Below are 27,936 nucleotides of genomic sequence, written 5' to 3'. Positions count from 1 at the left end.
GGCCTTCAGTGCAGTACCCGATGGTTACCGGTTTGATATGCTCTAAACCCATCTTGTACCGTGGACTGTTATGCATATCTACTACAGCCATTGAAGGTATAGCTCCCGCGCGTCATAACACGGCACTAATTTGGGAACGTGGTTATGATGTATCATAGCGGTATTGTGCGGAGCAACTGGTCACGAGCCACCGACGTGCGTGGGCTGCAGTGTCGGCGCCAAAGGACCAGCTTGTTGACAATGTTTTTTGTGGTTGGAGTCCCACTTCCAGGACTCTTGGTCGGAGCTGCTGCGGCGGCCCTGCTTACGAGCCATTCGTGGCCCTCTGGGCAAGGAGCGGCGAGTAGCAAGCGCGCGCCTTCGGACAGCCAGCTCTTCGTCGTCCTCGCTGCTCTAACGGGGAGGCAGAAAAAGTGTCCAGCCGCGGCCCGTCCGCGCCATGCTGTCGCTGCGATTCTCGGTCCTTCTGCCGCTGTTGGTGGCCCCGTCGGGCGGTGCCCGCTGGGCCTGGGGGCCCAGGGCGGAGCTGTCGCAGTTCCTGCAGAACATGTCGTGGCAGCACGACCCGCACATCTCTGAGGAGCTGCGCAAGTCAGTGTTGGGCATTCTCGGGCGACAGCCCTCACCGGGCCTGCTGCACCGGCGGCGAGTGCCATTTCGGCCGATTGGCGAGCTGCCGGTGTTCGGCAGCTTGGCCGGTAGGGTGTCCCGGTCGCCGAGGAGCAGGACCGACCACCACTCGGGGTTACCCGTCGGGGGCTCCATTCTCACCGCCAAGAACAGGCCGCAGAATATGAAATTCGAAAGAGGTACACATTCCCGCTTACAACCTCGCACTGTGTTTGCAGGCACTCTTTTGGTGCACTTCTAGAGGTGGCGCTTAAGAGAATAAGTTGCAGTCGGCTTTCGTTTCATTCAGAGGTCTGGTAATAAGCAAATTTTCGTGTGTGTTTTCTTGCAAAGTCTATGACATTACGTAGGAAACGGACTGTTAATTCTATAATCACTTAAGGGGATAGTCGTTAAGGGGATGTGCGTGTTAGGCGTGAGCCGCTGGTTGAAGACGGCGGTTCCTCGAACCTTTTATTGGCGTAGTTCACTTGGGGGCGAAGTTTGCCGGCACTTCATGGACATTTTGTGCACCCTGCGTAAATGTGGGGTGGCAGGGTTCGTTTGTTTATCAGCAAGTGCTGCCTGAAGAGATGCAGAGCGACCTTATTGCCTTACACGCAGATATCTGGTTGGTTTCTGTTGCTGAAAAAAAAAAACGCATCAGCTCATGACGTATTTGACCAGGTTATGAGTGAGTAAACCTTTCGCTCTTATGATTCGGCAAACTTCGGGCTCAATATCTCAACAGCGCAGTTACACATAACCATACACATAGGCACTGCCGGTCTTTTCACTCGAGCACGATTTTTCCCTCCTTATAGGCAAACCGAACATCTACGATGTACACATGGGCAAGAGCGTGCAGCTGTTCTGCAGCGTCGCGTACCAGTCCCAGGTGTCCATTTTCTGGACGCTAAACGGCAAGCCGCTGGAGGACTACGATTCTCTCTCCGAAGAGACTGTGCCGGAGGGACGCGTGTCAAGCGTGCTTATCAAGAGCGTGACGCGGTTGCCTACCATGACAGGCGTGTACACGTTCAACTGCACCACGCTCACCGACTACGATTTGGCCACAGTGCATCTGGACGTGAACATGCCACTGAGCGACGCATGCCAGGATACCAGCACCGAGTGCGCTGACCGCATGGCCGTCTGCAAGAACTCGGCGTGCGTCTGTGAGGGCTACTACAAGGTGCGGCTCCTGTCCAAGCACGTGACGTGCCGCAGCGAGGCCTACCTGGAGACGCCCTGCATGTATGACGAACAATGCTTGAACACCACCGAACATAGCGAGTGCACCGGCCACGGCTGGTGTGCTTGTCTCAAGGGCTACGGCCGCACAGAAGAGCACAAGTGTGTGCCGAAGGTCGGGGCGCGATCACGGTGCAACTCGGAAGAGGAGTGCGCCGACTACGACGCCACGTGCATCCTGAACCACTGCACCTGCTTTAGCCACAAAAAGGAACTCAACGATCGCTGCGTCAATTTGGCCGAGCATCTGGAAGCCAACAAACTGCCGTACGGCAGGGGAGTGCGCCGCTCCCCGGTGAAGCTGCTCGTCGTCCTAGTCGCGCTGCTAAGGTTTGCCTAGTGCCGCGAGGATGCGCGCTGTACATAGTGGCCGGACAGTGGGTCACAGCGTTGAAGGAACTGCGACGAGTGGGGCTGACATGACTGCACTTCGGTTCGAGAGACGCAGGTGGTACAGAATGTGAGGCATAACATTTGTTTGCTGGAGCGCATAAACTTGTCTGGAACACGTATTCAAAGGCCCGTTTTGTAGCTCGGAGTTATGTTGAGACGCCGGCGTTGAGCAAAGAGGAGCTATGCCACGTTATTATGCGCGGCCGCTATGGCGGATCTTGTAAACGAGGTAGCGGAGATGCTCGCGGTACCATTGTTGTCCACAGCAGTTGTAGAAATGGGTGCCAGCAAGGAGGTTTATGACCACCTTGGGTGCCAGCACTGCACAGGCGCCTCTAGCAGATCAAGGTTGGCAGCTACCGGGTGACAGTTTGCTGCTCTCGGCCGGGCTTTACGTTAAGGTGCTACTCGGTATATGCTGAGAGTTTAATAAATGATGCTGCAAACTTTCGTAGCCTTCCTTCGTACGTGCTAGCTCAAGGGTGAGACTCGGTGATCTGGACGTAAAAGGCTTCAGGAACATTTTAAACTGGGCCGAACTAGTTTGTAAATTGCACTGAATAATACCTGCAACGCCGTGCTGTGCCAGAGGCGCTGCTAAATGCACGGTGGCAGCGCGCAAGTTTTGTCTGGCCTACTGGCAGAAAAGAACTCAAGACTGCTTTCAGAGGGAATTTATTTTCTTGAGTGCGAGAGTGCAGGCTCACGAGACGAGCAGACCGCAGAATCCGCCGAGGGCGACGGCTACCGCGAGAGCTGCGGTAGCAGAACGAGGCTTGACGGCAGTGGTGGCCGAGTGGAGGTGGTTCACCGAGCGGCTTACGACGACGCAGTGGTCATTCTCTTCCATGGAGTCCGAGTTGCAAGTGCAATGGCTGAGGATGCAGGTCGCGTTGTATAGTGCACATTGCCCGTCGGTGTCACAGCGTGCGTTGACGCCGGTCTTCTTGACGCATACATGCTGCGGCGTTCGCCCGAAGCTTCTCTTACAGGCGCACCAGCCTTGCTCGAGGCACTCACTGTTGTTCGTTGTGTACTGGCACTGTTCGTGATGGTGGCAAGGGGTCTCCAGGAACGACTCGGTGCGGCAGGTGGTGTGTACGGAACTAAGCCTGACCGGGTAGGGCGAGTCGCAGACGCATTTGCCGTTTCGGCAGATGGCATGACGGTCGTAGCAGTTTGCTGGTGGACAGTCGTCGGTTAGCTGGGGCTCGATGACGTACTTCAGGCTGTGCTGCGTGTAGTCGACAGTAGCCGTGCAGTTGATCTCGTACTTGCCGGTGCTGGTGGGCAGCTTGAGGAGGTGCTCTATTTCGATTTGCGAGACTCGGGAATGGGTGCTCTTGTTCGCGGCATCGATGACTGTGTTCATGTCCAGGATCTGCATGCTGTCGTACTCCTCGAGCGGGCGGCCGTTCAGATACCAATGGAACGCTACCTGGTCTTCGAACGACACGGACATGTAGAACGATACCTTGTCGTCGTGGCTGAGGTCCCTGGCTTGAACAGTCAGCGTGGGCTGCTTGAGTAAGTAGGGCAGAGCCGATATGTTTACCTGCTTGCGGCCTGCCAGGAAGACGTTCGGTAGCGCCTCTCCGCCCACGGTGGCATTCCTGTCTTGGGCGTCGGCGGCCAAGAGCTGTTGGTCTTCATTATGCTGGATGCGGATCAGGTCCTTCCAGCCGTCGTGAGCCGCCTTGCTGCGCATCACGTGCGAGCGCCGAAAACCGCGCGAGTAGAGCTTCTCGATATCCCTCAGGAACGGCTGAAGCTTGTCCATTTGCTCGCCTTTTTTGAGGCGCGCTACGCCCGACATGCCCATGATCTCGTCGTCGTCGTCATCGTACTGCTCCTCGTAGTCGTCACGCTTGCCGCCTCGAACCCCCTGTGCCGCCAGGGCTGTCAGGCTTGCCGCGCTGTGCCGCTGGCCGGGAGGGAGGGCCCCCGCCAGGGTTCCGGGAGCCTCGCCAGCCTGCGCCAGCCCGGCCCGGTGCAGTCCGCCGCCGCTGCCGTCGTGCCTGGGCCCACCCGCGGGCTGCGTCGTAGTCGGCGCATCGGCGACCGCCGCCAGCGGAACCGCCGCCGCCGCGACCAGGAGCAGCAGGGTCGGGAGCTTGGCCATCTTCGGGGCAGGAGCTACGTTCCAAGGAGCAGGGCGCTGGCAGACCGCCGACCGAGCTGCGCGCGAGAACGAGACTGGAACGACCGTGCGCTCGGGCTACTCGGGCTCTTATGCGGCGGCCCCTGTTTGCGACACGTGTCACCACGCGCTCGCGAGGCATTCTGCCCTTCATCGTTCTCTGCATCCACCGTCCGCTTGCGCGGGCAGTCTGAAGGAAGAAGAAACGCCATCTGTGTCTCTTCCACTTTTTATTTTTTTTACTAAAGTCTGCGTCAAGCGACATTCTGCTTGCTTCGGTGTTTAAAAGCTAATAACTCATTCCGAAAGGTTTCACTCTTGAGGGTGCCGTCTATGCAGTAAACGGCTGGTTTTGTATTTTTTATTAGTTATTTTATTTCGACATTTGGTTATTTTGTGTTCTCTTTCCTCATTTCAATTGACAGTGTTGTGCACTAACACTTAGGTGCAATTTTTGTGACCAGTATACGTTATTGGCTGGAGGGTGCAACGACTTTGTCGAAATTTATATATACGCCGCGATCGCTTCTGGACCACATAGTGTGGCTCGTCTTGCATCGCCAGCTCTCAAAATCGCTCGGATGGTTAAGGTAGCCATAGCCCTCACATCTTCGGAGCTTTAAAATTTCAGAGGTGCTGCAATACTCTCAACAGCAAATCCCGGCCGTAACCTGTATATTTTTCACAAAGGGTATACTCGACACACTTATGGATTAATGTCAAGTTGACCGGACAGCGCGAATCCTGATGTGTCATTGCCATTGTTTCCGAGGCAATATTTCTGTTGTCGATGTTCTTTCGTTGTAACGTCAGGTTGCTTTCTATTGCTACCATTCGAAAACTTGACCGCAAGTTAGAGTTTAGAAAAGAACATTTTCTCAGTGCAAGCTTTTTGTCCCATCAACTTCTTGAGAGGTTGTGGCAGGAGAAATTTAGCAAGGCAGTCGATGAAATTCCAGCAAGAAAGTTTGAACGGTGGAACAAACAGACCTGTGGCGATACGCGAAGGTAATAGCGCCAAATGATAGCTAGGGCGGTCTGCTGAAATTAAGGCCAAGTTGCTGCAAGGGCTATTTCAATGACCTTCGTCTCAGAGAGGTGAATCGGTGGTAAAAGAGCCAAAAATGATCTGTAGATTCGGGCTCACGGCAAAGTGTACAGAGTGTAGGAAGCGCCAGATCAGAAATGTGCAAATAGAAATATAGAGGAGGAATGCGGCAGCCCAGCCTCGTCAGAGAGACTTCACCATGTGTTGCTATACAAAATTTCCAGTTCCAGGAATGTCTTAGATGTTGATAATCAATTGAAGCTAAAAGATACCTGTTTTGCGCGCTTAATAATGTACTATAGGGGACAAAATTCTCCAGGACGCGCGACAAACGATTTTGGCTAATAGCTGCCATGCTTTTTAGCGATCACCTGCTATCACTAGCAGACTACACAGCACGCGAGTCTGACTTTCACCTCGACAAGTGTGGTCTCCAGCCCGCGGATAATCACAGAGCTATCAACTTCGGTTCCTGATGACATATCCTGGCGACTTTTGTCCCCAACAGTACATCTCCGAAACCTAGCTGCTGCGATATTCGCTGTATAGGCGGGAGGAGAGGTAACACGGGGCCGCCAAGGGACGCCTTTTTCAGATTATTAGCAACCTCATTTAATGTCGCTGTGACCGGATACTCATGAAATGTACGAGTCTCAAATGTGGTGAAAGCAGTGATTTTATATAAAGAGTGTTAAGATGAAAGAGTCAACAGGCGAAACGAGGGACGAGCACAGAGATAATCAGTAATGACTGCCACTCCGGAAGGAGGGCCCTAGTTTGCGTGGAGCAAGCGCTACTGCCAGAAACTCTGCTTGAAAAATTGGAGCGTAATCCAGAAGACGCAGGAAAAGGACCAGTCTAGAGGCGGACAGAATATTCACGTTTACGTTTTCGTTAAAATGCGAGGCGCCTATTGCTATCAACGTTAGTAGCAGGGCTCCTTCAATGATCTATAGTTATCATTTAGAATGTGGGGTGGGGAAGGTTTTGCATTTTCGGAGGAAATGTCTAAAACAATTTGAATCGGGCACCCACTGTCCGGCGCCGGAAGTATGTTATAAATTTGCACACTTGAAGGTTCAAGTTGTTTTGTTGTACTTACAAAAGATGGCGCATACCCACACTGGGAGATCGGCCAATAATCTGGAGGCACAGACTGCTATTCACGTGTTTATAAGAAAGGCAGATGAAATGCATGCGAGAGAGCAACACGGGTGGGCTCTAATTAAAGTAGAGCATGAACTGAAAAGGGAAAAGAATTTGGATAAAAAAAAGGTTTATGGAATAAGTCAAAATGTAATAATACAAAGAAAAGAAAATATTGTAAGGTTTAACAAGGCAGTTGAGATTGCAGCAAGAAATTTTGAACAGCAGAATAAACATATCTGTAGTAGGGTGGGAGGCCGGTCAAGAAGATGAAAAGGAAGAAGTTTGCAGCGCTGCTACCAAATACCCAGAAAAAACAGAACTTGAGGCTTTATTTGTATTGCCGACTGCATACTACGTGCCACGGGTGACGCCGACACCACTGGCGCTAAGGCAGGCCCGCAGGACGTTATCACGTTTGCCAAGACCCGGTAATACGTTCACCAGACCGTCCACAGGATCAGTAGAGTGTGGATAGAGCAGCCGAAGACGAGATTTCGAGCAAGAAAGTTGTGGTGCACAGAGCTTTGGGTCACGCTTCGAATCGAGGTGTCGAGAAGGCCTACGAAGCGTTTCGAACTATCAACCGCCCGCCCGCAATGGAACAATCTCAGGGCTACGCCTCACCGTCGCTGCAATGTGACCCGCATCGCCTTCAACATGGTCTAGCCCGGTCTCCACGATCATGACAGAATGCTGCGCTCCCGCAGTGTGCAGGGGAAGAAGCACAGGCGTGACGCCATACGTCTAGCCCTACCCTGCCTATAAGCCTAACTCGGCTCGGATGTCTTCCTATTCCTGCTTAGTCATGGTTTGACCTCACAGCATATTTGTTGGAGAACTGGCGCGCCCACACTATATGCCACACTCGCATCAGCGGGGAATCCGTGGACGTTCACGGCTTCAAAAGGAGCGGCTTCCATCACGGGCAGTTCGCAGCCCACAAGTGACGACAACCACAGACCACGTAACAAGGGCCCCGCCAACATTGCAGCGAACCCGTTCAGCTCAAGGTAAGACACTTGGTAGGGTACTGCCATGTCCACGAGACTGCACGCAGGGAGCACCCCTGCCAGGGACAGCCGTCGGGCTGTGATGACAGGACACAGGACCCGGTCGCTGGATGGCCTAGATGACCGTTGCGGAGTCCTAGATTCTCTCTTGACCAAGGCCAGAGAATCCGAGCTCATGCATCTGCTGTAGACCCTGTTTCTCGCAGCCCGCCTTCCCCTCCTAACGAGACGTTCTCCAACCCTTCCCATTTCCTGCAGTCAATTATCCCCCTGATATTTTGCATGGCAACGCGAACAGCTAGGTAGCGTTGATGCGCGGAATAGAGCGCTTTAGGGGGGGGGGGCAGTTTGCGCTTCCCGTTACCACACGTCCTTATGGACTGATACAGGAGGTTACATAGCACCTTACTTGTTGGGAGGGCTCATCTGCATCTTGCTAAAATGCATACAGCGTATTCATCGTTAAATGCCCATGAAATGCCCATACCCACCACTACGGGGGAGTGGCCAAGACAGGCCGTCGGCCAAGGCCACGGGTCCTGGACTGGGGACTTCAACCACCAGCTCAGTTAACAGTTTTTGCTTTTTCTCCTCCTCCTACTCCTCCCCTTTCCGGAAATCAGAATGATGCTTCGGTCACGGACACGATGCCTTGTCCGCCGCTTTCTCCCTTCCGCATTGTGCTATAATTGCAAAGGGTGTTCGCGGGATCGTTCTCTTGTTGAGCGGGAAAGAGGGGTAGAATTTTATGTATAAACTTGTTGGGCTCGTGCTCCTCATCATTGTCCTCAGGACAATGACACTTCCTCTTTGTTCCTAAGTTGTCCGCAAGAATGGTCCCACGATTGTTGAGGCAGTGTGGACAATATGGGCTTCCCGCAGTAGGCCCAACATGGGCATAGTGCGGGCAGCCCACACGGTACTTAGGTGGACCTTCCAGCATGCTGCCATTCTGACCTCAGAACAATGGAATCAGCCTTGTAACCGCCGTGACTGCAACCTCCACACGAAAAACACCTGGCCACTCCTACGCCATATGCTTGACCCCAGCTCCTCGTGCGCAGACAGCAGCAAGCAAATTACTAAACTCTTACACACTGTCGAGCGGCAGGGCGTGGATCTTGAATCGACTTTCATTGCCACCTCCTTCCCAGATTTAAAGCAAGAGTGCTTAACAGCATATACGGGAACTCCAAATCCAGTCTTGGATGTCCCCTGAACGCAGGTAGAGGTATGGGCTGCACTATACAGCAGCTACGCACCACCTCTGCCCCGGGCCTGAACGGCATTACCAATAAGGCACTCCGCAATCGGATGCAGGTTCAATAGCATCCTTCTCCAAATTTGTGAACGAGCATTGAAAGAGCGGCACCCTATCCCATGAATGGAAGTCGGCCAAAGTGACTTTCATACTTAAGCCAAATAAACCTCTTGACCTGAAAAACATGCGCCCAGTCTCCCTGACATCGTGCACGGGGAAGCTTATGGAGCATGTGGTTCTGAATAGCCTCAACCGTTACATTGAAAAATAATCTTTCCCCTCACCATGTTCAGCTTTCGAGCAGGGCTCTCGATTCAGGACGTCATGCTCCAGCTAAAGGAAGAAGTACTCAACCCAGTTTTCTTTAATCTTACCAGAGCTATCCTGGCTCTGGACCTTACCAAAGACTTTGATACTGTCTATCACACCGCCATCCTTCAGTCCCTGAGCACACTAAACGTCAGCTTCCGTACGCATCGGTACATAACTGCTTTCTTGCGTGAAAGGACCGGCTGCCTGCAACTAGGCATGGCCCAAACCTTCACGCTGGAAAGTAGAGGAACCCCCCAGGGTGCCAGTCCTCTCCTTCCTATTTAGTATTGCCCTCATTGCACTAGCGCGCAAATTCGCAGCAATCGTGGCACTGCAGCACTCCCTGCACGCCGACGACATCACAGTCTGGACTAACACCGGTAATCACGAAGATACAGAAATCTATCTGCAGCAAGCGACCTACGTTGTTCGGAATCCAAGTCGGAACTATAAGTAATAAATCTTAAATAACATCGCCCTCCTGCAATTCACACCACCCTGGATAAAGCACGATCCAAACAGTCGAAAACATTATGGTTCTAGGCATCTACATTTCTAACAATGGCACTAACACCAATGCCTTAAAAGCTATTCGCAAATCTGTGCAAAACATCGCCACGCTAATGGAACGCATCTCCAACCGCCACAAGGGCATGAGAGAGGCGGACACGCGCCGCCTCATTCAGGCCTTCTGCCTGTAAATAATTACATGTCCCCTTCCTCTACATCTCCCCCTCAGATACAGAGTAGTTGAACAGTCTAATAAGAACGGCCTACAAAAAGGCCATTCTACCCAAAACCACAGCTACCGCAAGCTTCTTCAGCTAGGGGTACATACAGAACACCTTACAAGAGCTAGTCGAAGCACACTTAATGGGGCAATACCACCGACTCTCTCGGACGATAACCAGGCAACAAATCTTAAATGGACCACAAAATCACCTCCCTGGTCAAGTCACTGCTCTGTATTCCACCCACCTCCCCCCGAGACCATCAGCGCAAATATTTACATCCCGCGCCACTCCCGAAAAACACTCACCCGGTGTACATCACGAAGGACGCATTGCAAGAGATAAGGCCCTTCACAAGCGTTACCGCCCATCCACCCCTGGCGTCTATGTGGACGCCACTTGACAATGTTTGTCAACTGCGATTAAGAGCATGGATAAGGGCAGAGGCTATATAAACGCTCTTCCTTGAATAAATCCTGTTGAAAGTGCAGCGCTCGTCCTGTTCTCTTACTCGTCGGTGTTGCCATTTTGCGCTCTCGTGTCTTTCACGAATACGCACCAACAAGCCCAGCTGCAAGTACTTCTTAATAAACATATCCTTTTTATGCAACACAGCTTGCTTCAATTTTATCAAATCGAAAGGCATCTGCTCAGTCGCTCAGTTCAGATGCCATGCATGGAGCTGTAAGCTGTTCTGAGAGCCATACCTTATGGCAATGTTTTTTTTTTTTGCGTGTGTTTGTGGAGGGAGGGTGAGCGTTTGTTTGGAAGAAAAAGGTTACAAGTAGTAGTCAGATTCCTGGAAAATAGTTGGCGCTCTGTGATATACCACACGGTTCAATTTTTGCCCGAAATTAATTTCCAAGTCCGCGTCATGCAACGAGCTATTAACAAAAATAAAGATATATATGAACGCACAGCGGAATATCAATGGCCCGCGGAAAAAAAAAATGCGGACTTTCAGGCAACATTAGGCGATAGTAAAAGATACTGAATAGCCAACATATATTCATAATCCAGAAACCGCTAACTTTCAGTTTTTAAACCTAATCACCGTGGACTATGTACCGGAAATGACATCATACATATATGCCAGCATTAAATCATGGGGCCAAAATCTTCAAAGGACGATTTCACGTAGCGCTGCAGTTACACAAGAACGAACGAGCGCGCAGCACCGTCCCTTCATGAAGAACACGAACTCCGGCGCCGTCGTAGTGTGATGACGCCACGGAGGAGCAGAGAGGCCTTGCCTAGCCTGGAAGGTGTTGGTCAGTCGGGCTGCGTTATTCAGGCTTGCTGTTTTCGGCGACGGGTCAACGCGCAAGGATGAATGGCTCACCATATGGCGGCCGTTCGACTTTTTTCAGAGACTGGGCAGCATCTCTTGCGTTCCTTAATCTCTCTCAGTGCGTTAAACAGCAGCGTGATGTCAGAATGACGCCTACAGAAAGTGTGCCTATCTACAAATTTTTTTCGCTGGTTCCGCTGCTCGAGCCAATCGACGCCCGCTGAAAGTGATCGCGGCAGAATACGTCATTCGCTGCGTGCTATAACTTCTGCGCCGCATAAGGTTGCCGATCCTATTGCGTTGGTGTCAGTGCAGCCTGCACCAAGACTCATTGCTTCGATTACCAGACTATACAGTAAACCGTTCAAAACTAACGAGGGACATGTGTCGAAACAGTGGTATAGCGACACTTTCCGCTCTTACATGAGCGCTTTTTCTTTCACTTCGTGTTGTTAAGGTCGGCGACAGCGGCTCTCATCATTAGCAACCGAGACAGCAACCCTCGCCTGTTGTCAGCGAGCACATCTGTATTCTATTGTGTGGCTCCGAGCAACTCCGGGCAACTTCACGACAGATCACTCCCAGGCCGCACTGAGTGCTGCTTCACTGAGTGGATCCGTGTCAACGGGCTACAATTACCGTGCCTCGCCCGGTCGTGGCGTGGGACCCGAAAAAGCCGGGAGCAGAATTCTGAGAACATCCCCTTTCAGAAGTTCCCGACGCCGCCGCAGCCAGCAAGCGGCCGTTGCCGTGCACAAACCTTCGCCGGCATATCTAACTACACAACTATACTTATGGCTTCCCGGGACCCGAACAAGCGCAGAGCTCAAGCTTGAGAACAACCCCTTTCTGACGTCTCCGATGCCGCCGCCAGCAGGTGGTCGCGGTCCTGACCTGGTGCTCCTGCCTTGCACGTCAGCTTCTTCGAATGAAGAGCAGGTGTCGCCGACCGTGGGAGATTTGCCGGGCCAGCTGACGTCACCTACCGCGGCTCGGCGGGACCCCGACAGCATCCTCCTCTCGGGCTCAACTTATGCTGGGGGCGTATCCATGTGTGCGGAGATGTCAGTGCGTGCGAGTGAAAGTTTCCGGCCCCTCCCACCACGGCGAAGACGTCCTCAACCTGGGGAATTTAGGGAAGAAGAAGGGTATGAAACTGGACGGCGGGTGCAGTTGAGGCAGCTCACTTTTGATCTCTGATGCTTGCAAATATGTAATTAAAACCAAGTCTTCTTTCTCCCCTACCGAACCCCTTCCCTCAGCGGCACTCCTGTCCGGGTCGGAGCGGGCGTCGCCTTGACCGTGGTTGCGTCGAGTAGCGACCCCGAACCCCACATCCAACAGTGTGTAGATAATGCGCTGCACCATCTTTGGCGAGCTGTATGACAACGTTTCCTAAAGACGACCTCAAGGGGCTGCCATTTCGTAGTGCGCGCACCGTTCTGTATCGCACTAGGGGAATTACCGAAACGCACGTGCATGCGTTCAACGAAGGTCAAGCTAGAGGGTTTCCTGCTCAGAAAAATGGGAGTCTATTCTTGCCTGTGGCTTGAATTACGGTCGCTGGCGGGTGTTCTTGTTATCGAACAAACTTAGATGTGAACTTTCTTCATTAAACAGTACATAAAAAAAATGGCCTTGACCAGCTTCCTGACCAAATCGTGAGCTCTACACCGTGCATCATATAGTCATTTTTGTTGATGAGGTCGTGGCTATACATGACGCTCCTCGGGATGCTGCAAAGAACGTCATATTGCCCCTCAGAGCGAATAGTTTCCTTTGTGTTGAACGGATGTTGATTTAATGAGCGCTGACCTAATCGTTATCAATGTATAAACTGTTACTGGAGCTCCAGAAGCATGAACAGTGCGTATGTTTTGCTCTCTGGATGAGTTAGAATTGAATATTCTTTGATCTCGGTTGTTTTATATGCTTTATGGACTGCCGTAATCACGAGTATTCATGGATGCATCTACGCGGCGCTAAGAGGTCGCTTGTTTGTGTGAAATGAGAATTCCCCTGCAATAAACGCTGATTGCGAAACATTTGTGTCTCTTTGCAAGGACAGGTACTTGCCTCAAGTAAATGGCTTGACTGTGCGGTATCTAGTTTCTGCAAAACAATCAGCACTTCGTTGTTTCCATCCGCCTCGCATGCGGGAGGTGCGGGGTTCGATCTCCAGTGGCGCCGGGTACCCACCGGTGATACAATCGGTACAAGCTTTCCCCTGCTTGGTGCTCGGCTTCTTTAGGGTGAAATGCCTGGGAAATTGTTCTTTGACCCCACCTTGAGAAAAAGAAAAACCTTGTGCCATGGCACTCTTTGGACAGAGATGCCCTTGCGCCATGAAAATTCATCATCATCATCATAATCACTTCGTTGTTTCCTTGTCAATGTCACATTTTTTGCCCAGAATTTTACTCGGTTGTCCGTAATTCTGCGCCGTCAAAGGTTCGTTAATGCACCGCTCGTATTACAGTGTTTTTTGTTGGCCTCCGCTGCTTGTTTGTCGCGCCGCGTGAGTCAGGGCCATGATTTGCCATGACTGGTCCTCATGACAAAGCAGCGGAGCGTGCTGTGGAGCATTGTGTTAACAGCAGTGCCAAAGCTCGGAATCTTACTTCTTTACAAAAGTGCACTGACACTGTTCATTGTACGATAAGAAGAAAAAAATAATTGGAGGGGACACCTAAGCTCCGCCTTAGAGTGACTATGCAATAAATTAATTAAGGTTACGTAAAGCAGACGATAGATTGGCATTCGATCACTCGTCACTCCAGTGCAAGAATTTTTGAGCTAGCATATAAGAACCAAGATATAGACAATTAAAAATTCCGCTCCTCCTCTCCCCCCTCATTTCGTACAAGCGGGGCACCAGAAGAAAATAAAGAAAACAGCTCTGGAACTGGGCCCCGCCTATGAATACGTCATCCGCTGACGTTCGCTTTGCGACTTCCGTTTGTCGCACTCAGCGACTCAGCGCCCCAGCAGCAGCATCGGCAGCGTCTCCGCGGTCTCTCTTCGCCTTTCTGGATTGCGGCGAGCGTTGCATTCTTTTGCTTGTCTGTTGTTGCGGACGAAAAATACACTGCGGGTGGCTCCGGAACTTCCGACAGAAAGCGGCGGCAGAGGTAAATTGAAACCACATACGCGAAGGCAGTGACCTGGTTCGCGCTTGCCCGAGGGGCTCACGCGGCGGCACGAGCAGACGACTTTCACGGCTACCGGAAGTGTGCCCGTGACGTCGTGGCTGCCGTGGCTCCAGCGAATGACAGCATGTGGTGGCCTGCCTGCCGACGTCACGGAACTAGTGACGTCTATTTTCACGATTTTAGTTGCAAAATCCGTCGCTACGAGACCACCAATCGGGCCGCGAATTTTGAAAAAAAAAAAAAACCCGGTTTTTAGAAATTCATAATAAATTGCTGGCTCAGTTCCGAAGGTTCATATTTAGTGTAAATGCTCCTTAGCATCATTTCTAAGCACCGAAAACATTTACAAGCGACTTTTAATTCACTGCATAGTCCCTTTAAGGGCATGACGCGATAGCGTAATGGGTTAGTTCTCATATATGCAGAAGGTCCATTCTCTACATTCATAGATCCCTGGGAGTCCTCATACCACTCCTGGAACAGTGGTGCAGCAGTTTAACGATTTGCCACTGCCCTGCGATGGCAGGTGCTCCCAGCGATGGGCCTGGTGCGGCCCAGGTTGTTCTCCCCAAACGGCCAATCATTAACTGCGATCTGCCACGGTGGGCACTTTGCTCACTATCCGGTGAGCAGGTCGTGATGACGCCGCAAGGTCACGTGACCTGGGTGGCCCACCTGCCTCCTAGGTTGCTCTCTGGGAACCGCCTGCCAGAGCCATGCCCGTGATTTTTCGCTCACAACGCCGACACCGGATTTTCTGGTGAACGGGGCCTTTAACGCTTGCACTTTACAATCGGACAAATAGTACCAGCGCAGACCTGCCTTTTCGTGGATAATTAAAAAAAACAACCTAGCTCAACCCTTCTTTTAAGACTCTACGTTAATTCGCGCTTGGGCATACAGGCACCGTTTCCTTGTCGAAGATGTAAAGAGCCTCTGAAAGGGGCTCTCAATAAAGGTGGGGTATTCCTGGGAAGTTAAAGGACGCTGCTTCACGAATATCCTCCAGCAAGAATTTTTTAATGCGTTTTGTAGATCTGTAATAATAATAATAATAATAATTGGTTTTTGGGGAAAGGAAATGGCGCAGTATCTGTCTCATATATAAATCTGAATTTCAGCGTCTTCGTACCTTTTCCTCTCCTCTCGTCACTTTCTGCACGCCCAAAGGTCGGCGCTCCTCCACCGACCCCACCGCCGACGGGCGCGGGAATTTCCCGGGGGGGGGGGGGGGGGGGAGCTGCGTGAGCCGCCGGAGTGACGCTGCTGTCTGGCCGCTGCCATGGTGGCTGCGTTACACCTGAGATAATGTAAACAATAGCCATCTCCGAACAGAATTACGCAGGAGCGTGCGACAGTGGAGGGCGAGAGCGTGGAAAAGTCGCCGGAAAGGACTCGCCAACTTTCGCGTGGGATTGTGGGTTCTCTGCTGTGTATAGAAGTGTATTATTTGTCACAGGTGTTCATGACGAGAGAATGTAGTGATTGAGCGAGTTTATGTACACTGCTCAGAAGGTGTTTCAGAGCCCCTTAAACTAAGGTGTTTAATAAAAGGCAACTCGTTTGCTTCACTTGCCGGACTTGCCGGATTAGAAAGTCGCTCTGCATCCCTGCCGTGGATATTGACTCGCGTGTGGCCAGCGACGAAAACGAAGCCGATGCGCTGCCCCCCAAAAAATGCTTGATCGCACTAGTGCTCATCTTCCGCGTCGTCTAGTGGCGTCCTGATGAGAGTCGTGGACACGACGTCGCTCTCGTTCAGCGGCACTGCATAAATGGTCTCATTCTGCGGCCCCTCGTGACTGTACTGCCTGACTCGCAGGTCGTTTCTGACTGTGGTGACTCCCACAGCGAATCCTTCGGTGGTGTACACAACCCCCGAGGGGTCGTGCAACTTGAGGTCGGGGTCGCGGACCGCGTCGATGGGGTGGAACCAGAGGTGGTGGCGTTGCACCGGCCTCTCGAACCATATCGCGAACCATCCGTCGAGGACGACGTCCGATTTCCACGGGCAACTCTGAAAGAAGAAAAAAATAGCAGTAAATGCACGTCAAATCAGGGTATGGCAATACATTACTCCTCGTGCTTATCAGAAACTCCAGTGGAATTATCGGCGCTATAGCAGCTTTTGTGCTAGCCGGTGGAGAAAAAGGATGAAAAGGTCGCGAAAAAAAAAATACTACACTGTTGATCTCTATAGAAACCCGGTATAGCAGCATGTGACCTTCGGTGTCTGATCGTCAAGCGTTGCGGCAGCTGCGACTCTACAAAGCGTTTTCCTGATAAGCGTCAAGCCTACCGCGCGTCGAATGCGTTGGTCGGTCGGAAATGTAAGCGCAATATTTTATAACATGTAGCAGCTGATTCACATACACGGGGATTTTCTTCTTTTCGTGCCTGCGCGTATGTAATTGTGCAGCGATAGCTGTACTGGTGTTGTGCGAGTTTGTGTCGTTAGCGTCGTCCGCGCACGCTGCAACCCTGCAGCCCCCGCTCCCAGTCATGGCGCACAGGCATACCCTACACCACACGCCTACCCAGCGACTAGCATCAGCATTGCTAACCACCCCAGCACTCTTCCCTCCCCTCGCGAAACAGCCTAAACTTCACCCACTGACAGCTTACTGCGCCCGGCTACTGTCAATGCCGCACTCCTAGGCGAAGTAAGGTGAAGCACTTTTCTCGAGATACGGGTCGTCTCGAAAGCGTTAGCGTCGCGTCTCTGTGGCTCTGCGATGGTCGCAGGTCGACGAAGGCTGCCCCACGTGACACAGAAGAGCGACCGCGGCATGCTTGACTTGTAATGCTTTTGGAGTTCCCGGGTTCGAACCGGACCGCGTCGGCTGCGTTTCTATGGAGGAAAAACGCTAAGGCGCCCGTGTGCATTGTGATGTCAGTGCACGTTAAAGATCCCCAGGTGGTCGAAATTATTCCGGAGCCCTCCACTGCGGCACCTTCTTCTTCCTTTCCTCTTTCACTCCCTCCCTTATCACTTCCCTTACGGCGCGGTTCAGGTGTCCAACGATATATGAGACAGATACTGCGCCATTTCCTTTCCCCAAAAAAACCAATTATTAATTAATTATTCTCTTTGACGCGGCGGGGCACACGCAGCTGGACATTGTGTTGTGGAGTTTAACGCATTCTTGTCGGCTGACATGAATGAAGAGGGACATGAGAGAGTACCGAGTGCGTGGGTACAAACCTCTACGGTCTCGGTGATGACCCATTCTACTTCCACTGTGGAGCGAGGAGGAATGGTTATCTCCTTTTCGATGCTGAACTCCTCTACTTCCTTCTCCACGTGCCTCTCGCCGCTCCTCAGATCGTAGCTGTACTCGAAGCTGCCACCCAAGTTGAAGACGCCGAACAGCGAAAGCGTCGCCCTCACATCCACGTCGATGTTGATGCTTTTCGTGGAGAACCAGGACACCTCCTTTTCTCGGCGCGTAGTGCGCCTAATTAAGGTTTTTTGCTCGTGATCGGGCTGATGATTCTCGAATCTGTTCACGTAGACGGTGTAAGACTTCACTGTCCTGTCCGATTCCAGCGTCCTGTTCGACTCGGCGTCTAAAGTCATGGGATCCGCCTTGGCCGTCACTTGGTACCTGCAGGGTGCACAGTGGGCGATTTGTACCCGAACATTCGCATCAAGCGGCACTGAACGGCAGCAGCTTGGAAAAGGAAGCGATAAACATGGTAAGAAGGCTGGGCTGAGATATTTGAGATTTGGTCACTCACCGCGGCAAGGAACAGTAAATATACAAAGTATAAGCGTTTCCGTTCTGTTTTATTTATTTCTTTACTTATTTATTTACTCATTTACACTGCTCTAAAATCGCTAATTGGGCCATAAGGTGGGAATTTATGACGGAAACGAATCAGCGCGCTCAGTACGAATTAGGAATAGATAAGAGAAACGTGCACCACTGCTGTTACGAATACTGGCGCTGCTGTGTGCTTTTCTTACCTGTTCTTCGTCTTACTTTCTTAATGATTTTTGTCTTTTATTTGAAATGCCTACCGCGCTCATTGCGCTTTGCCGTAGTGAGTTATTTACATACTTAATGATAAGAAATTCGCAAACAAAGGCATAAAATCAGTTGCGAAGTCAACAGTACTAGTAACTCTCATAGGACATTTTCAAGAAGGCAAAAAGCATCCAAACAGGCAAATTTTGTTAAAAAGGGAAGAGTAAAACAGCAAGTGTGTGAGCTAAAGCATGCCATTTGTACAACAGGGCATCACTGCGAGCCGTTCAGTGGTCCGTTGTTGCGGTTAACGTAACGACCAGATATTTCACTTCGTCTGCAGATTGTACTGCACCATTATTTAAGAAATATCGGTCGACTGTTACCTCTGCAGCACAAGATAGCGGATCAGGTATCTTTTTCTCAGCGTAAATTGTACAGTGCTTCATTTCGCTATTCGAGGAGCGGGCGATGAGAGGGTATTTGGTGCGACATGACTGAAAACTGCGCCAGGAGATGAGATAGCGAAGCGTACCGGACAGACGTAGACTTTAATTTTGTGTTTATGCGAAAAACAAGCTGCTGAATTCCTACCAACAGTAGCACACTCTTTCACGGAGGAGTACAGCAAAAAAAGCACTACGGAAATCGGATAAGGGTGAACCGAGAAATTCCAACTCATTATGAAACAAAGAACCATGGCTAAAGCATGTGCCAGCCTGCCAAGACTGCATTTTGCTATCTGCGAGGTTTCATGAATTTCTCGCGCTGTTTGGTCGTGCGCGCGCCCGGCGGCCCCTGTGTCCCTGAGAAGCGGTGTGTGCGCGCAAGACTGGCAGTGTACCACTTTGCTCAACAGGCGATGCTGTGCTTATTTTTGGGACTACACGTGACAATGACACACACAAAAAAATGTGCTGTTGCCGCACGATTGCTGCCGCTTTATAGGGTTGTCAAAAGGGGAAAAACATCATCTTGTCTTAGGTCTCTTTCTAAATCATGCGCACTCGTGGTTCAGTTTAGTTTCAATGCACAAGTGAATCTGAGTTAAAAGCCATGGATTTCATATTCGCACAAATATCAACTAATGGGTCGCCTCGGATTGGCTCGTCTTCTGCCTAGTCTTCTTCAGTCCGTTTATGAGTGTTTGCTGTGGTCTTTTTGTCGCAACGAAGCTAGCTCCAAGGTGCAAAAAATATCAGGATGTTTATAGCATAAGTTCTCGGTCTCTCCACTTCCTGTAGATCGTCTCGTTTGTGCTGTCTAGCAAACAAAAACAAAGCTTGCAAAGCTGACCACAAAAATAAGTTTGTGCAGTAGAAGATGCGCACGATGTCCGTGGTACCGTTTGGCTACGGAAATGTTTACATAGGCCAGACGGGGCGCAGTGATGATCATCGCCTACGCGAGCATGCTTCGTGAGTGAGTGGTGCGCTGCCATTCTTGCGGTCGTGCCTACACGGCTCTTCATTGATACGGATACTCTAAATGATGTGCAAACGGTCAGACAGCGTGAGAAATTCTTGGGGCCAGAAGATAGCACAATATCGCCTTCACACATGCGTTAGCGCGACTGTAATTGAAGTGTTCCATGTAGAGAACTTGAAATTTCTCAGTATGGCCTGATCTGATATCGGCGGCGCTTTCTTTAATGTGCTCCGTGAAAGTGCACGCGCGTGCTGCTCATGGTAGGAAGACAGGTGCTGGTCGGTCGAATAAACACTAGTTGAATGTGCGCATTAGTTTCATAAGCATCTTCTCTGTGTTCCGTCTGTTGTCGCATATGTGTTGTTTCGAACATTCTGCTCTGATAAGATCCGTCTTCCATTTGTCACACCAAGATAAAATTCTGTCAAGACGCGCGCGTTATCCAATCATGACACAGGTTAATATATCAAGTGTTCCAGCTAACTTTAGCCAAGGTTTAAAATTACATGGTAGCATAATAGGCGCAGACACAATAAGTGCATAAGAATGAAGGGGTCACAACTTTCATGGCCATCCTAGATTATATATCCAACCGTTTGGTCGGTGATCTGACCTTCCTTTATAGGACGCGGTTGAATTTATAGAAAAGAGGACCCATCTCCACTGGGTCCGAATCCACAGCCTGTTTATGCGATGTTGTACTGGCCCTCTGTCGCCTTTTTTAGTTTCACGGTGTGTCTATGACTCTTTTTCCCCCCATGTGGTACCGCGGTTTAAATGACTTTCCACATCAGCCATCGCAGTCACGAGTTATGTTGGTTAATGCGCTCCTGGCTGTGTTTGCATTTTCCTGTTTTTCTTTGTTTCAGAGACTGTTGTTGGCCTCTGGTGTATTTTAACGAACGCCTCGTCCCTCATAGTTAGCCGGTTTTTAAGACCTCACGTTTTTAATGTGGTCTTCTTTGCGTGCACCACATCCATGACTGGCCTCTCAGATAACAAATGCCATCAGAAGATATGAAATGCGGAAATATTTCGTGTATATATATATATATATATATATATATATATATATATATATATATATATATATATATATATATATATATATATATATATATATATATATATATATATATATATATATATATATATGTGTGTGTGTGTGTGTGTGTGTGTGTGTGTGTGTGTGTGTGTGTGTGTGTGTGTGTGTGTGTGTGTGTGTGTGTGTGTGTGTGGTGTGTGTGTAATGTTTGATTTATTTTCATATATATGTGAAAGATATGAAAATCGAAGCCTTTGCTAGCGGCTTTCTCTCTGCTGATTTAGCTTGAAGTGCTTTGTCCGTTTGTTACTTTCATCCAAGGCACACGCTTTCAGAATGAGAGCAAGCCGCGTCCACAGAATCACTTTGCTGCGGCGCGTTGCCTTGGTCCAGAAAAGAGGCGCTGCTGCATTTCATTAACTACGATTTGTTGGAACACTTCTTAGCGAGGCGAAGCAGTGAAACCCCTTGGTGACGACCACGGCACCACCGAAGAAAAAAAAAATAATGATTTGTGCTTTTTAACTTCAAGTGTCTTGCCGGAAAGCGTTCCGCTTGTTTAAGTCATATGTAAATTAGTAATCACGTCAAGGATTCACTCGTAACACAAAACACGCATGATCTCTTGAGTAACGTGAAATAATGGCTGAGATGCGAGGGCATCCTGGCATGCAAAGACACTAATGAATGCCTAAAACTACTGGCTCCGCTTTCATTCCGGCAAATAGTTCGGCTGTAGCGCGCACGCACGCACGCACATGCAAAATGCATATACCGCTTTACACAAGGAGTAACTTCATTTGACTCACTTTTTATACTGGTCGCCTCTGTCTACAAGCCACCTCTGCTTGCCGTACATGTCCCACCAAGAAACTTTTGTCTTGTGTTGTCTCTCCAGTTTTCGGATGAAATCCTTCACCTTACTGTTGACATCGAACACCTTCTTTGCGTCGACCGCTTTGACGCAGGAAAAAAGATGAAAAAAAAAAAGAAGTCAAGCACTGAGACGTTGCTCTGCGCCGGCGTTTACGGTTCATAAAACCACCGTTGATTACAACAATTGATCAAACGTACAGTAATTTTTTAAATTTTTACTGTGTGAGCAGTGTAAACACAAATGCCGGCTTGTGTGACCGCAGAGTGAAGCCTCCGGCTAACCGAGCGTCAGAGCCACCCCCGACGAGAGACGAGAGGGGAAATCGGCAGACGGCGCCTCCAAGTGAGGCGGCGACATCGGAGAGAGGAAAGCGACATAGATCACAAGGATAGAGGTGCGGGCTAGTTGGTTTGTCACATCTTTAAACAACGCAACAGCGAGCGCACCAAGTAAGGTCATATATGTATAATGCAACAAATGCGAAAGCATTAAAAAAGGTTTTAGCGAGCCTTAAAGGGACACTGAGGAGAACTCTATCATTTTTTTTGTTAGCAAAATCTGATAGTTCGGCATTTCATGGCTTTGTTGCCGCTTGTCCGGGCGCGGAAGATGCATTTATTTCAAAGAAATTTCGATTCGAAGTTGAAAAAGTTTTTCCCGCCGCTCTGATTCAAACTCAGGGAACTTTTATGACGTCACGGCAACTCTTATGACGTCACAGAACGGAGTGACGTGAAACGTGACGTAAACGCAGACTCCGTGATTTCTGACGGCTAGCGGTGCGGTGCGCAACCTTTCTTTGCCAGCCTCAGAGATTCGTGGTTTACATGAAGTAAGGAAAATTCCTCCAAGGTGGCGCCTCTTGTCCTAGGAAGTCATCACGCTTGTACTTGCGAGATTGACCTGTGGCGGCGATACCTGTATTTTGGTTCTTGCTATTTTCTACATTGCAAGAGCTTTGTTTTCAGGAAGAGTGACGTTTTTGTGATCAGGAGCTGCTATTCTATTGATACATGCCAACTTCAATTTCTCCTCAGTGTCCCTTTAAAAGCCAGCCAGAGTAAAGCGAAATTAACGGGAGCAGCTTTCAGGCAGTGGGATGCGCAAAAGGGAAAAAAACATCAAAGTTATTTTAAACTATACATCAAATAAAAAAGCACGTCATCATAAATGTGCATTCCGCTTACGCAGTTTATCGCAACAGACCATCTTAGCTTCAGCCAATGTTTGTTTTTAAACTCATGTGCGCTCTCTTGTATGTATACGGTTGTTGGCTGTTGAGTAATTAGATTAATACATAAAATTTGATTTTTGCACTGACTGAGCTGGAGCATAAGAAACGAAGGGTGCTGTGCAGTGTCTCTTTATTAGTTGCTTTCCTCTGACGGAATACTGACCGAAACGTTTATGCGACGGTTGTTGATATATCCTTGTGGAAGGAGTCAAACGCTAGCTCATTACAAACGCAAATCACTCATATATTTCAAGACCACACTGGTTGGGACTGCAGCGGACAATAATGGGATTAACGTGAGCAGGCACTGCCTTCGGCTCGAGTCCGAACTACACCGTCCGAAGATCCTGTTACTGTGCCGCCGCTACTCCATGCCGCCGCGAGTTTTACCCACGAGGAAGCTTACTGAGCATGCTGGCTTCATATGTGTGACTCTAGCTAGCGCCCGGTGGAAGCTGAAACTGTATTTTGCGATGTTTTAATGCAATACACATTGCTGATGAAGTGGTATAGGTAATACTGTTTTCGTACAGAGGGCAAAACACTTGTCTAGAACGACCAAACTGTGTGTTCCGCAGTTCCCAAAGCCACTGCGACCGGGAAGGCAAACAAAAAAGACAATGAAATCACATATGATTTCAACTGCACATGCTTACATCCAGACCATTTTTAACCAAATGTTATCGCTTGCTGTCGCGTGTTCAGCCCGAAGCACGCCCAGAACGTGTTCTAGACAAGCGTTTTGCCCTCTGTACGCTTTTATGTTGCCGCATTTGGATGGTAACGTTCAGTATCCTTATAAAAAGGTAACACGTAATGCATTTCAATTCCTTTCGCTGTAAAACGATGCGAGCACTTATTGTTTTTTTTTTAGAACACGAATATTACACACAAGCCTAGGATGTTAATTTATGCTAGCCGTTAGGGGAACGGGACGTATTGCTTCATTCTACACACCTTTTCGCTCTTAATATTGTTACGGACTATAGACGACGACACCACAGAGGTGTTGAACATGAAATTCAAGATTTATGCGTGAATGTGATTTGAGAGAAAGAGAGAGAGAAAGCCTTATTTCTTGGAAAGGAGGAGAGAGCAGACGGAGCAACATGTCTCTGGACTACTGCTCCACGCTGGGGAAAGGGAAAATGGCAGAATAAAGGAGACAGTGAACAATTGGTGGGAGGATGCCTTTATGAAGGCGGCAGCAGCAACAGCGTAAAGACAAGCAAGTAGATCGCTGGTTCACTCACCGGTGTTTTGCAGTACCTGCAAATAAGAAAGGCACAGTTAAATTCGATTTGGAGCGCGCATCGATTTTTTTTCTTTTAAAGCGCAGTCGGAAACTAGTGGTTAGAATCACGTTAGCGATGACCTAGACCGAAACGTTTCGCGACTTTGAACGGTACACTCATACGCGACTACCTGTGGTGGCTCAGTGTGCGTGGCGTTTGGCTTCCGAGCCCATGGTTGCGGGTTCGATCCGGGCCTCGACGGCTACATTTAGATGGCAGTGAAATGCAAAACGCCCATCTACTGATATATCGGTGCCCACTGCAGAACCCCCGGATGGCATAAATTAATTCGGAGCGCAATGTTGATGTGGGACGCGAAAACCCACCACTCGGTAAACTAATCACAAACTGAAAGCGAGGCACAAAAGGCTCGAAAATAAGTTAATGCATCGTTCAATCGCAAGGCACGCACCTGTTGACTAACTAAACACAAGGAGTGCTCTCGCGTGTTTCAGGTGCAAATGTATATACCTTCCTATCTCCGTAATCGATAGGGTCCCTCTATTCTAAAACTCCTTATTTACATGTGTATATCGTCCTTGAATTATAGGGCGTATCAGAAAACCCGCGTCCTAACTTAAGTCGCCATGGCAGTATACGTGTTTTCTTTATTTTTCATCGTTCGCACTGCAAGGTAAGCAAATTTGCAAGCTGCTCGTTGGGTTGCTGTATAACCTCCCTTGGAGATGTATACCTAGGAGACTTGCCTTCAATGAGAGAGAAAAAAAGCTTTCATGTGAGGAAATGCGGAGAGGTAGCAAACTTTTGCGGCACGTATCTGCGTCGCTACTGGGGAGTTGTTCCAAAAATAACGAATAACAAAAATTGCAGCCCACGGACGGTTATGCGTTTCGCTTCTTTCGTAACTCGACCGCAGCTGCTGCATGAGACCTTGTGCTCAGCTGCAGCAGCATGCTGTAGCCGCTCCGGCAAACTTTGACAGCAATGGCTGGTCTGAAGTGGGCGCTCCAGGGAGGGGGTGCCGTTGCTGTGCAGCTACCATTGTCACTTCCACGCTTCCGGGGCGGGCGACAAGGCCGAGAGGTTTTTTAGCGCCATTCTTTTTTCCAACTTGGCCTTCAAAATGTAAACAAACCTGGTTTCGACAGTTGTCCGCGTACGGACAAAAGCTTTTGTACCCACTTGACCCGAGTGCTTACGTTTACACAAATCGCGTGCACTTTTCAGTGCGCTCCCTAATCTTGCGGTGCAAGTTGGCCAAAAACAATGTGGAGGTGTAAGTACAGATTCCTTCAAAAGGGTGGCTGCGCTAATTGTGGCGCATGGCAGATCAGCCGTGACTCTGCTTACAGGGACTTGCCAAGCTTTCTTTTTTTTTTAAGCATCATTCAGCGTGGAATATCGCTAAGCGAAACAGAGGACTCAAAAAGGTCCACGCATCCTATTCGCTTTGTCTCGCCGTATGCGCTGTTCAGGGTCACATAAACCCCGTAAAAGATGAAAAGCAAATATTCACCCTCTTATCTGCGAATTGTGGGCACGTAGTAAAATAAACTGGTTCGTGTTGTGTGGCCGTCATCTGCAGATGTTATGGAGGTTACTGTGCCTATGTAGACATCCTGCCGGAAATTGGAAGAAAATAAAGAAAAACTGCAAATAACTAGCGTCGATACGTTTAGTCTTTTTACCTCGTAAATGGCCGCCGCGGTGGCTCAGTGGTTACGGCGCTCGGCTGCTGGCCCGAAAGACGCGGGTTCGTTCCCGGCCGCGGCGGTCGAATTTCGATGGAGGCGAAATTCTAGAGGCCCGTGTACTGTGCGATGCCAGTGCTCGTTAAAGAACCCCAGGTGGTCGAAATTTCCGGAGCCCTTCACTACTGCGCCCCTCATGGACTGAGTCGCTTTGGGACGTTAAACCCAGTAAACCAAACCTCGTAAATGCTTGGGAAAAATCGAGATGAGTTCGAATCCACTTTGTTATAGCTCAGCCAAGTTTCGCTATTTGTTTTTTTTTTGACAAGTCGTTTTTTTTTCATGCGGAAAATGTTATAGACGTGGAAACACTATAGCCTCTAGCTTCCATGCGGACAGCAGAATATTTGTGGCTGAACGCAGAGCTAGCGAAAGCAGAGCGATAAAGACAGCATCGGTACACAGTGCAGAGCTTGCGGCTCGCGAACGCATAATGCACGTCTTTATCACGCACTGACATTGTCGAGTATATCAGAGGCGAACAAGTTGGAAAATGCACATTCCTGCGCTTAAACGGAAGCGAAATGCGAGGTGACGTCTGTACAGTGCGAATCAGTCTTGTGTAGAGCGCTCTGCTAGCAAAATGACGTCTCGCCGGAGCTGCCAGGTTGTAAAGACAATGATTGCTTGGAAGTGTAGCCACTTGGACCTACGGGCCAGATGGGCACGAACACGCTACCTCAAGCCGATAGAATAGTTGCAGTATAGTTTCGCTTTTGATTGTTTTGCAGCATACCGCTCTACACAAGAGCGAAGCGTACTGCACTGCACAGTATAGCATGTGCGACTGCTCATAAGCGTTGGCATCGTTTCGCTTCATGATTTCCTCCAAGCAGAAAGACGCTATATCACATCTATAGGGCCCAAACCCTACATATTGAACATGCACAAGATTACAATTATGAGCCCTGAACGCAAAACGCTGCACCGAGGTTCCTCTGACAGGAAACTCGCGAATTGGAGGCACTTACGATAAGAACGAGAACTACTCCGCAGATTCCGAGAACAGAGTTGAGCAGCGACGCCATGTCCATGCTTCAGGGCACCCTGCCTCGAGCACTTCTGTATGCACCTAGCGAGTAGGGGACATTGGTGGCGCCATGCAGGCCACCTTTCTTTCTTATTCCCTCACAATCCGACACTGCGCATTGTTCTCTGATAGGGCAGGTACGATAAGGATAGATACCACAGAACAACAAAGGAACGGGAGCCGAGGCAACCTTCAGCAGATCCTGCGCGCTTAATATATCCCGCGTGGAGCAGCTGGAAAATATCGACAGCGGTTCCTGGTTGCCGCGATCGTTGAAAAAGAGAGCCATCTTGTGAGCAGTTGCAGCCCTTCGCGGCGTAACTGGCGGCTTGCCCGCACGCGGGCTCCTGCACGGGTCATTTGACCGTCCCCTTGTCACCCTCCTCCCTAACTGGTTCCTCTACAAGTGTTTTATGCACGCTATACGATAGCCGCAGACGAGAGTTTTGTTAGGGTCAAGCGGTGAAAAGCAACTGATGGCGGCGTTTCTTCGTCCGTCGGTTATCTGCTTCAGTCGGCATATATTTATCTTCCGCCTTGATGATAAATCTTTGGAGCAGGAAGTTTCTCCCTTTTGAGACGTTGCCGCTCGCTATCGCTCCACCGAACCGCTCTTTTCACGCGCGTATGCGCTCTCGTTTGTGTTTATAGAGTCCAACGGGTTTCCTTCCAAGCCGCGTAGTGCGGCTGCTGTAGCATTCGTGTAAGTCCCAAGTTTCGCAGGGGTTAGCACAAAAGTTTGTCACCTTCAAGAGGCTTGGGACGCTGGCGATGCATAACGAGACACACAGCATGACCCGTTATGAAAGCGCTTGGGCTCTGTACTTTTGACAAAGGCTGTACGGTTTGCTCGGCCGCTTAGAGAAAATGTTGAACGGCAAAGTTCTACCAGCATGTGAAAGCCAGATTGTAGACTGTGTGAAGAAAAAGAGAGAGAGAGAGAGCTGCTTTCGGTATCAGTCGGCGATAATATCCTGCGCATTCTAAGGAACGC

General features: G+C 49.8%; 3 protein-coding genes across 4 annotated transcripts; 1 reads left to right on the top strand and 2 right to left on the bottom strand.

Annotated features, from left to right (window-relative positions):
* Positions 1-144: 144 nt before the first annotated feature.
* LOC144134849 (uncharacterized) lies at positions 145-2,662 on the top strand. Its single transcript, XM_077667663.1, has 2 exons — positions 145-809; positions 1,434-2,662. Exons 1-2 carry the CDS (start codon positions 440-442, stop codon positions 2,201-2,203), a joined length of 1,140 nt encoding a protein of 379 aa, XP_077523789.1. The 5' UTR covers positions 145-439; the 3' UTR covers positions 2,204-2,662.
* Positions 2,663-2,915: 253 nt separating this feature from the next.
* On the bottom strand, positions 2,916-12,355 carry LOC144113437 (uncharacterized). The gene is made up of 2 exons (XM_077646511.1): positions 12,093-12,355; positions 2,916-4,434 (listed from the first exon to the last, which is right to left on the bottom strand). Exon 2 carries the CDS (start codon positions 4,376-4,378, stop codon positions 2,960-2,962), a length of 1,419 nt encoding a protein of 472 aa, XP_077502637.1. The 5' UTR covers positions 4,379-4,434; positions 12,093-12,355; the 3' UTR covers positions 2,916-2,959.
* Positions 12,356-15,875: 3,520 nt separating this feature from the next.
* LOC144113438 (uncharacterized) lies at positions 15,876-27,152 on the bottom strand. Of its 2 annotated transcripts, none has more exons than XM_077646512.1 (5): positions 26,884-27,152; positions 24,159-24,174; positions 21,604-21,751; positions 17,556-17,958; positions 15,876-16,367 (listed from the first exon to the last, which is right to left on the bottom strand). In XM_077646512.1, the coding sequence occupies exons 1-5, from the start codon at positions 26,944-26,946 to the stop codon at positions 16,041-16,043; spliced, it is 957 nt and encodes a 318-aa protein (XP_077502638.1). In that variant the 5' UTR covers positions 26,947-27,152; the 3' UTR covers positions 15,876-16,040. The 2 variants fall into 2 exon arrangements, with proteins under 2 accessions (XP_077502638.1, XP_077502639.1); XM_077646513.1 differs by lacking the exon at positions 26,884-27,152 and adding an exon at positions 25,678-25,755.
* Between the last annotated feature and the right edge of the window lie 784 nt (positions 27,153-27,936).

Source organism: Amblyomma americanum, chromosome 1, assembly GCF_052857255.1.
Source record: "Amblyomma americanum isolate KBUSLIRL-KWMA chromosome 1, ASM5285725v1, whole genome shotgun sequence".
Classification (NCBI taxonomy): domain Eukaryota; kingdom Metazoa; phylum Arthropoda; class Arachnida; order Ixodida; family Ixodidae; genus Amblyomma; species Amblyomma americanum.
The sequence above is the reverse complement of the archived record's forward strand: the minus strand, read 5'-3'. Positions and strand labels throughout refer to the sequence as shown.

Coding starts and splice junctions, on each gene's coding strand:
- LOC144134849 (XM_077667663.1), top strand. CDS start 440: ATGCTGTCGCTGCGATTCTCGGTCCTTCTGCCGCTGTTGGTGGCCCCG. Junction 810..1,433: donor GAATATGAAATTCGAAAGAG/GTACACATTCCC, acceptor CCCTCCTTATAG/GCAAACCGAACATCTACGAT.
- LOC144113437 (XM_077646511.1), bottom strand. CDS start 4,378: ATGGCCAAGCTCCCGACCCTGCTGCTCCTGGTCGCGGCGGCGGCGGTT.
- LOC144113438 (XM_077646512.1), bottom strand. CDS start 26,946: ATGGACATGGCGTCGCTGCTCAACTCTGTTCTCGGAATCTGCGGAGTA. Junction 17,959..21,603: donor AGAGGCGACCAGTATAAAAA/GTGAGTCAAATG, acceptor TGCACCCTGCAG/GTACCAAGTGACGGCCAAGG. Junction 16,368..17,555: donor TCATCACCGAGACCGTAGAG/GTTTGTACCCAC, acceptor TTCTTCTTTCAG/AGTTGCCCGTGGAAATCGGA.